The sequence below is a fragment of the Echiichthys vipera genome, assembly GCF_963691815.1.
Source record: "Echiichthys vipera genome assembly, chromosome: 10".
NCBI lineage: Eukaryota > Metazoa > Chordata > Actinopteri > Perciformes > Trachinidae > Echiichthys > Echiichthys vipera.
The window spans coordinates 18,076,368-18,086,166 of record NC_139835.1 but is presented as its reverse complement, the minus strand read 5'-3'; the positions used below and the strand labels follow the sequence as shown (position 1 = coordinate 18,086,166).

At 38.1% G+C, this 9,799-nt stretch overlaps 2 protein-coding genes across 2 annotated transcripts; both read right to left on the bottom strand.

Annotated features, from left to right (window-relative positions):
- Positions 1–1,189: 1,189 nt before the first annotated feature.
- Positions 1,190–4,274, bottom strand: klhl41a (kelch-like family member 41a). Its single transcript, XM_083921501.1, has 6 exons — positions 3,139–4,274; positions 2,886–3,043; positions 2,659–2,766; positions 2,374–2,559; positions 1,868–2,011; positions 1,190–1,729 (listed from the first exon to the last, which is right to left on the bottom strand). The coding sequence occupies exons 1-6, from the start codon at positions 4,222–4,224 to the stop codon at positions 1,618–1,620; spliced, it is 1,794 nt and encodes a 597-aa protein (XP_083777627.1). The 5' UTR covers positions 4,225–4,274; the 3' UTR covers positions 1,190–1,617.
- Positions 4,275–5,033: 759 nt separating this feature from the next.
- Positions 5,034–9,398, bottom strand: bbs5 (Bardet-Biedl syndrome 5). Its single transcript, XM_083922181.1, has 12 exons — positions 9,265–9,398; positions 8,558–8,640; positions 8,404–8,469; positions 7,885–7,934; positions 7,460–7,587; positions 7,225–7,360; positions 6,727–6,822; positions 6,079–6,141; positions 5,862–5,996; positions 5,539–5,622; positions 5,302–5,325; positions 5,034–5,214 (listed from the first exon to the last, which is right to left on the bottom strand). The coding sequence occupies exons 1-12, from the start codon at positions 9,324–9,326 to the stop codon at positions 5,113–5,115; spliced, it is 1,029 nt and encodes a 342-aa protein (XP_083778307.1). The 5' UTR covers positions 9,327–9,398; the 3' UTR covers positions 5,034–5,112.
- Positions 9,399–9,799: the final 401 nt, after the last annotated feature.

Below are 9,799 nucleotides of genomic sequence, written 5' to 3'. Positions count from 1 at the left end.
ATCATGTATTATATAAAGAGTAAATAAAATGTAAAGTTTCATTCTCTTTTTTTAATTTATATCCAAGATGAATGAGGAATTGTCAGTGTTGCGCAACAGACTGACATTTTACATCTTGTTTTTTCATGCATTTCGCTTGCAAATAATATGCTGCTGGGCACAAGTGGATATGGTGAGCCTCAGCAGGAGTCAAGGTTTCCAGGTTGGTGAGTGTTTCAATTAAAGGAATTCTTACCTTTATGGCATGTTGCACAACACTTAGTAAAAATTTAAACATGAAAAAAGTCCCACCCTCTTCCCCCTGCCTGACCTCTGGTGCTCCCTCCTCCCCTGACGCGTGCGGTGACAGCGGTAGGCAACTGGAAAGGGGCTCTGCGACAATGACAGGCAGGAAGCTCGGACTGAATAAAATGATTAGTCAGATCTGTATCAAAAATACTATATCATAATTGAATATAGATGAGTTTTAACACTTTATTTTTTTCTTTTACATTTTAGTGTGCCATACGCTTATTAGGAACATTTTAAGATTACAAAAGAAAAGGGAAGAATAGCTTTAACACAAAAGGTCACGTATTGTAAAAATTAGATTTCCAATTATATTATAAAGCAGGTGGTACAAAAACTCTCAATCCACAGAGAAATGCACACAGCCTGTTTTCAGAATCTGTGCCTTTAAATGAGACGTCAGGACTTCTGTACGGCTGTGATGTCACAACAATACTATATTTAGGTAGCGCGCTACGTGTCAGTCCTCGGCTGCAATGATGATGCTCAGATGCAGAGAGGACCGATCCAGAAGACCCGGAAACGCTGACCAATCAGAGCAGACTGGGCTTTGAAAGGAGGTTTTATTGTTATTATATATTTTTTTTTACCTTAAAGCATGTAAACATGTTCTAGTAGAAACCAACAATACAAGTTAGAACCTGGAAATTAGCACAATATGAGACCTTTAAAACTGCGATTAAAGCGCCTTTGAACATGAACAAAGGCTGATAATTTCCCTGCATTTTATCCCTTATGTGTGACATATGTTGACTCTTGTTCATGAAATGAATAAGGCTTTAATACTTATAAACCAAACCTTTTAATTAATCCAATCTGTTCTGAATAGTGACTTCATATAATACATACAAAACTTGTATTCAAATATTTAAAATGAAATGTGTCATGCACATGCACAGGGCCACAACATTTCTGATTCTGAATAATGTCCATATATGAGCAGTGTTAAAAGTGTCGGAGAAACAACGTCAAATGGACACAGTAAACCTGTTGGAGATGACATTTTAATACTGAAAAGTTACAACTGACTGGAAGAGGAACATTCCTAGATTAAAAACGTGTCAACAGTATTAATACTTGTACTTAATTGATGGAAGTAGGGAATTCTCAACAAGTGATGCGATTTATAAGATCAGAAACAACAAAGTCTGATCAGCACAACAAGAAATTAGCCAAATAAAACCATGATACATTAAAACACAGACAGAGGGGCCATGTGATATGTTAAAATGTTAAATGACAACAACAAGCCCCTAATTACGATCATGTACATAATAATCTTGCCAACAGCAGTAAAGTGAAGGTGCCTTGTATGTCCCTGGACTGTTGTTACAGTTTGGGCATTCTGGCTGCATTCAGACGCATGGACACGCAGGAGGCTCCGGCTGCATATCGCATCTCTTTGATCATACCACTCCACTGTTTCTTGTCTTCTTCATACCTGGTGAGACAGTTAAACATATCACTATGATACACAGTTGAGAGAATGAGGGATATTGCTGCAAAAGAAAAGGAGCAAGATGACATTGTTATGTACCAGATATATTCTTAACATAATTATAACTGAATCAACACATACTGCCAAATGTCGATGATTTCACTGGGTGCACACTCGTTCTCGCTCTCCACAATGGCGAAGCCTCCGACAGAGTACAGCTGCCCTCCACAGCTCACCAGGTTGACTGAACTCCTCTCCTGGGGCAACTCTGTGAAGGGTGACCACCTGCAACAAGGCACGCTTTAATGTGATACCTCTCTGTATTTTTTTGTGTTGTTTGACCTTTATTTTTATTTTTTAAATTTCAATTAAAGGAATATGAAATAAGAATGGATGCTTTCTCTTTAACATCCTTCCAATGAAGCAATCTGAGGATGAAAAACACTGGTTTAACTGCTCACAACAAAGATTTGGACCACTGCTTTAAAGCATCCAAAAAGCTGCAACATTTTAGGAATATTTGACTGAAACTCATCTGAATATGGTCAAGTTTGGATGGAAATAACCAAATAAATATTGGTATCAGAAAATAATAACCTGCCATGAATAACACTTTAAAGAGCCTGTTTAAAATTAAAAGCATGTACTTGTTGCTTGCGAAGTCGTAGGCTTCACATGCAGCTGTGAGGCCTTCCTCGTTGACTCCCCCAGCGACAACAATCTTCCCGTTGTGGATAACGGCACCGAACATGGACCTGGGTGTCTTCATGGCAGCTACCTCCTTCCACTCTGACCTCTTGTGGTTGTATGCAAACATCTTATTGGTTGCTTTACTTTACCGGTGAGACAAAAGTGATTCCACAGAACGGTTAATGTCATGTGAAAAATCGTATTTGGACTTAATATAAAACGTTTCGGCGTTGCAATCTTACTTGTCATCTGTTTTTCCTCCAATACAGTACACCAGCCCGTTCTCAGAGACCGAACAGTGGCCATGGATGTTCAAGGGCAACTTTTTTGTTTGAGTCCACTTCATTTTTCTAATAAGAAAATGGGCAGATAAACAGTATTGAAACAGTAAATACACATACTAGGGCTTTCAATGAGAAAAATCTATTGAATGAGCATATCCAGAATTAGTGTTATTTACTGAACTTACTCGGTGTCATAGCACAAAACAGTGTCATGAGACTCATTGGACTGTAAATCTTTTCCTGCGATGGCAAAAAGGAGATTTTCACATTCCCCCACAGCAAACAAACACCTGGGGGAGGGCATGGGCGGCAGAGCGATCCAGTCAGCAGTGAGACTGTCCAACTGAAAGACACATTTGAAGAAATTTGGAAAAATCAAACCAGGGAATTACTTTCGGTGTTTCCATTACATCTGCATTGTAAATTACAGTTTGGTACCTGGTAGAAGTAACACTGCAATGGATTTTCTTTGTCCTCTTCATCTACAAACAGTCCTCCCAACACGTACAGATTGTTCTTCTTTGATACCAAACTGACGTGGTTCCGGGGGATCTGCTCTGCCATAGCAGCAAGCATACATTCATTCTCCTGGGGGTCATAGGCCACGGCAGCAGTGTCATTGATCATCAGAACCACATCTTTGGCGTACATGCCATATCTGCGGTTATCATTCAGATAGCCAGGTAACTTTGCCTCCTCTCCTTCCTCATCATCCTGTCCCTTCTTCTTTTCGGGTAGCTTCCCCCCAAAGGCTTCCTTTATGACTTTGATTTTTTTGAGAAGCTCAGGATCAGCCTTGATGAGTTCGTCCTTCTCCACCTTCTCCTTGAAGTACTTCTCTGGGAGTAAACGGAAGCGAACGCAATCAAAGGCCTCCTCGAGGGATTTCACGCGCTTCTCTTTGTCTTTCCTGATCCACCTCATGAGGGTCTCAAACACTACTTCCTCTTTTTCTACATTCAATCCATCTGCTCCAATAATGGCAAAGAGTTCAGGGGGAGCAAGCTCTAAGAAATCCTCACCCGTCGCTACGGTCTCAAACCGATCCGCAATGTGATCTCGAGCTGCTATTGCCAGTCGGGCGCTGTTCAGCATCAGTCCCAGTCTGTAGATGGCGAGGCAGTTTTTCTTTGACAGGTTCTTCTGGAGATAATTCACACAAACTGTGAACACTGACGGGATCTGGAAGCGGTTGGCAGCGGCCAAAATATCCTGAACGTTGTTTTCGTTGATGTCAATCTCTGCTGAGTACATGTAATTTACAATTGCCTCCATGACATTGGGGTCCAGGTTCTCCAGAGCGACTTCCATTTGATCTTTTTCCTTGCCATCTGCTGAGAAGTACAGCTCTCGGAAATAAGGACTACAAGCTGCCAGAATGAGTCGATGGCAGGGGATGCGTTTGTCCCCAACCTTTAGGACGGAGTCAATTAACTTATTCTCATTCAGGAGCTCTTTGAGTCCATCCTGCAGCAAAGTGCTCTGAAACAGGCGGAGATCTTCCCTCATGCTTTGGGGATCCATTCTTTTCAGACAAGAAGTGGACAGAAGTGTTCGCAAACAGACTCTCCTTAGCCGGGGAAGACAGAGAACTATAGGCAGCCAGGTCTAGAGCCACTTCAATATAACTGCGGGCTCTCTAAATATAGCCAGCCAGCCCATCCATGAAGAATTCAGGTTGGCCAAATCGGAGAGCTCACACAGCTGTTAGTGTTATAAAAAAACGGTGGAGCCTTGTCACCCAGGTGATTAGTAATAACATTGTTATATGGTCACAAAAAAAATGACCTATGATCTTCGCATTTCAGTTACTCTTGTTTATCTAATAAGGGAAATGTATAGTTTTATCAGAAAATACTATCGCAGGACTATTTGTTCCAGTACTTTACTACAAACCTGTGTAATCAAGAGACACCTACATGTGGAGTGAGTCACAATCCACTGATAGTAATGACAACTTCACTACAGTGTGTCTCAGTATTTGTCTGTGACACAGACACAGGGGGTTATCTAACTAGAAGACAGGGTCAGTGAACAGCTGCTGCCATGGGAGGTGACAGTCTGTCCTCTTTTCAGATTTTTTAAATACTTAAGCACCATTTGCAGTTATGTATTTAGCCGTAGATCAATGTGTTCTTTCCACATACAAATGGATTTGTGTGAGATACAGCACAAACCTACTTCATTCATTTAAATATTAAAAAATGTACTCTTCAATATTAATTTAAATACATTTATTAACAATATAAACGGCATTATAATTCACATTCTAGTTATTACAATAACATGTTTTATACAAATATCATCACAATGAATAGGTCTTACATGATGGTATTTTTTTATGATAAAGTATCTATGCATAAACTGTACAACTGTTAATCTAACCTATGAATAAATATGTCTCATATTATTTCAGCCCATGACTTCCCAAAGTCCTTGAAGTGTGAAGCCATCCTTCAGCTTCTCAACAGCGAGGCCCAGCTCCTCAGAGTAAACTGGCTCACGGTCTTGTTGCTTTGGAACAAACAAATGAAAAAAGATATAACACAACATACTTTACAACAATTATGGCTGTTGATAAAAATAATTGTGAGGCTTTACCTTATTTCCATCAGCGAAGTAAGCCTGTGGGCAAGCAACACACACAATTCACACATTTAAATAAAAAAAGACAAGGGCCATGTTGTCTAGGATAATAGGTGATTGTTGTCTGAACATCAGCACTAGGCAACATAAATTCATGTTTGTTCATTATGCTGAAGGGCATTAGCTGGTAGCTATTCTGAGAGTCTGAAAACTAAACCATTGACTCCCGGAGGAATGATGAGTGTAACTCACAGTGAAAGCGTCGGTTTGCTCATCGGGTTCAATTTCCACGTCATCAGGAGGCTGTTCCACTGTCAGTTCTTCCAACGGCTGGGGCTGAAATCATTGTTAGGACAAACAGCGCTATGACAACAACATCAGCTGAACTGGTGAAGAAAAGCCAGCTTAAGTGGAGCATTCAAAACAACTACTACACAGTATTTCAGAAATACACATATAGAGTGTTTTGTAGCAAGTTGAGTTGTTGACAGTTTAAGCAGTTACCTCTTTCTGACATGTGTTAGTGTTATAATGTTGAGGTGTTCAGGGTCATAGGTTCTAATATTGTGCACTACCTTTTCTTCCATTTCATACTCCACTCCAAAGATGGGGTTGGCAGAGTACACCTTATGCAGTGAGTTGATTTCCTTGAGTGCGTCTTGAAGCTTATCAACAGGGTCAATCTTAAACCCGAGCACATAGCCACCACTCTAAAAACCAAAGTAAATTTGTGTATTACAAACATATTACATGTATTAAATCACTATACTGTGCCGTAGCAAAACATTTTACCTGGCGTGAACTCTCTATCACCAAAGCCAAGCCGAACTTCGAGTCCCTTATTCTGATAGACCACTTGAAGGAATGGGGAGATAAAAAAATAAGAAAATACATGATCTTAAACTGAAAGAGAAACACGATTTTACAAAAGTTTTTTTCACATCTGAATGTTAATATGATCCTTAGCCCTTCTAGATGGCAATGTTATAGGGAGCTCTCATACAGTAGATAGCCTGGTAGATAAAGAGAATATTGAAATAATTTTCAAGGACAATAGACTTTTAATTTTCCATGTTTTCCATGACTGGAAAATTGGATGACGTTTTCTGGGATGATAAGGAACCCTGGTACTGTCTTGAAAGTGCTGCAGAGTTCACCTCTTACTAAGGTTCTCCTGAGCACATATTAGATGGTGTATGCTTTTTTTTAAGATTACATTATGTAAACAGGGCTGGCACTTAAGAATTTTGGGTTATCTACATTTTACATTATCAGTATCTGGTCATGCTATTAGTTGCCATTGACATTTTTGTATAATCTGTAAAGACACATTTCTAAACAATTTAGCAATAATAAAAGGAAAAGTGAGAATCCCATATATTAGAAGCAATCAATGTGTTGGTAAATGGGAAGATCTTTTATTCAGTGTATTGCACTTACAATCTGAAGGTAAGGAATGCTGACATTGAAGCTTTCGTTCATATTGGCATGCCACACGATCCGAACATTAGTGATGAAGAAGGTTCCAAGGTTGCCCTAAAAGAAAGAAAAGGAACTCAGTTACTCATATTGCAAAACAATGATCTCTGGTCAAATTGCACATCAAATTTAAAGAGCAACCCTACAGGATTATATGTGAACGTTTAACAATGTATCAAAAAAAAAAACAACACTTGTTACATTGTTAACTCACATTTCATAGAACTGGATTACTTATTAAAAACTTGATGAAAATACCAAAAGAGTACACACACCTTCTTACATTGGGCTATGTAATTTAACATTTTAACTCCTCCTCTTAAGCTATGTAGAGGTAGTTTAGTGTCAGTTCCATTATCTACTGTACGTTGTCACAGAAACCCTGAACAACTTTAAGTAAACTTGAAAATGCAAAATTGGAGAGATTCATTTCAACAGACATGTTTGAAGCGCCTGTACCTGATCACTGGATAAATTCCAAACTCCATTAATTTTATCATACACTTGCTCCCGAGGCAAGAGTCTCAGCTGCTTATTTTGAATGAGAGCGGCGCGTAATTTCAGATCCCTGTACATTTTAGATGTCTCATAGGCCCTTTGAAAAAACAAAAACAAAAGTATTTAGTTTTTACATTTTACATTTTACATAGAATGTAATCAGATAATTGAACACTCCCTCAGCATTTTCTTTTACCTGTGGACAGCAATAACAGAAGTGAAGAGCCGTGGACTTCCTGGTACCACATTGGTGAAAATGAACTCAAATCTTGTGTTGTTGGACTTTGTCAAGATGTAGAGTGCTTCAGTTTGGCCTCTCAGTTTCTGGAAAATAGTATCAAATTAATAAATTAGCATGTTTATCTTTTTGTACCAGTTCTTGTCAAAATAATGTTGCCATATTGGCTTAGTCCTAGATGAGACGGAAACATTTTTCACTTTAAAACTTAACATAACTGACACAGACTTTGAGGCAATCAAGCATTTGTTCAGTGCCTACAATATAAACAGCATATTTGACGATCGTGAGGAAATCTAAAAAGATTATGGACAAATACTTGAAATAATAAGATAATGATAAAATAATCAAAAGTTATAAGAATAAAACAAAGGTTTACTTACTGAGTTAGCTGTCCTTGTTGTGATATTAATGATGGAGTTGTAACCCACAGCTGAAAAGAAATATTTGCATTAAGGTTGGTAAGACATTTCCTATGGTTCCACGTCGTACAGTTATCTTGACACCGTACTTTGATGGCAAACGTGATCACTCAAAGTAAAGTAGGAGTCTAAGCCATAGACAGATCTGTATCAGATTCTAATCTTTTAAAGCTTATTATTCTGTTTCTCTGTATGCTTTTCATTATTCATTGATCATCATTCACTGAAACACTTTTTAATAACGTTGACTGAACATACTACAACTTGGTGGCTACGGTCATTCACAAGATCTTCAGAATGTTTTAATCTAGGTTTAAGCAAAAGGGAAAACTAGCATAAATAGCCGGTCCACATGAGAGTCAATAAATAGCACAAAGGTGAATAAACGCGAACGATTTCCAAGAGAGGGCAAAATATTCAGCTGATGTGCTGCTGGTGGAGACCCTGGAAAGAGGACGTTAATCATGAAGGTTTACTCACATAAATTGACTCTTGGTAGAGCCAAAGAATGCCAAATGATTCTCAGGTTTGTTACCAAAAGACGTCCTACAAAATAAATCACATATCATCACATATTAGTTGTCAAGCAAACACAAGGTTGGCCAGATAGTTTTAACCTAAGAGAGCTAACTACCTCGATCTCCGTTGTTTCCTTTTGTGTCTTCGATGGAGTCCAGACAGTCTATTAGTGCCTCTCCTGGACGAGTTTTCATCTGTCTGTGTACAGAATGGATTAAAGTTATATAAACGTTTGAGTCTTCCTTTTTATCATAGTGTATCACAGCTGTTTACTATATAGGACTAAACATGACTTACGTCTCCATAAACAAATAAATACAGGAAAAAATAAATACATTCATAAATAGATACATAAATGAATAAACAAATCAATGCATGAATAATGTATAAATAAAAGTATAAATCAATGCTTTACATTTATTTCTACATTTTTGTTCACCTACATTTATTTGTTTACGTATTTCTCTGTCCATTTATTTTTATGGTAGGATGTCCTATTTATTCATGCTTTTATTTATTTCAGCATTTATTTATTTATTGAGACTTAAGTCATCGTTACTCCTTCACAGTTTACAGTGATGCTAGCATTAAGATAATGTTAATATATGAGATCTAACATTATACAGCAAGACCAATGTACGTTAGCAAAGGCTAACGTAAAACCCTTTTACCAAGACCAAATATCGGGAAAGCGTTGCAGTCTTGTATTAGCAACAAGGATCGTCATTGGTTACCCATTAGCGTCACTGAGCTAACTAGCTGACGTTAGCTCGTTTGTACGACGGTGATATAATCCCAAACTATTTCACTGAAGTAACTTACTGTGCTGTTATGTCGAATCTAACGTCTCTGTCCTCCCAGAGAAGATCTAAAACAGACGCCATGACTGCAGGTATTAACGCCCTCCGCTTAGTTTAGTAACGTTTACCAGCTAACTACCGCTGTTTGCTTTTAGCTGCCTGGCTAATCTGAACGAGCCTCTTTAGCGTCATAATCACCGTGGCAACAGACGGCAAGCGAAGAGGACAGTAATGTGGACCAATCCCTCAAGTTATGCCGTGTTTACATTTATTGTTACTCTTTATATTTATAAAATAAGAATTGTCCCCATATCATGAACATGTAGGGTTTTTACTAATCACTCTTATGACAGAAAATACTTTTATAACTTCTCGATATTGAGTCCAGACAGTTGAATATGTGGAATCTTCATTAAAAGAAATAATGTATAAACGAAAAATATAATTAAAACTAATAATACAACCACATGGCGTTTTCAGGGGTACAGAATAAAAGTATTGCTTTTCCATGAAAACATTTTTTTAGTCTGAATTAATATTACATTTTTTTTATGGCT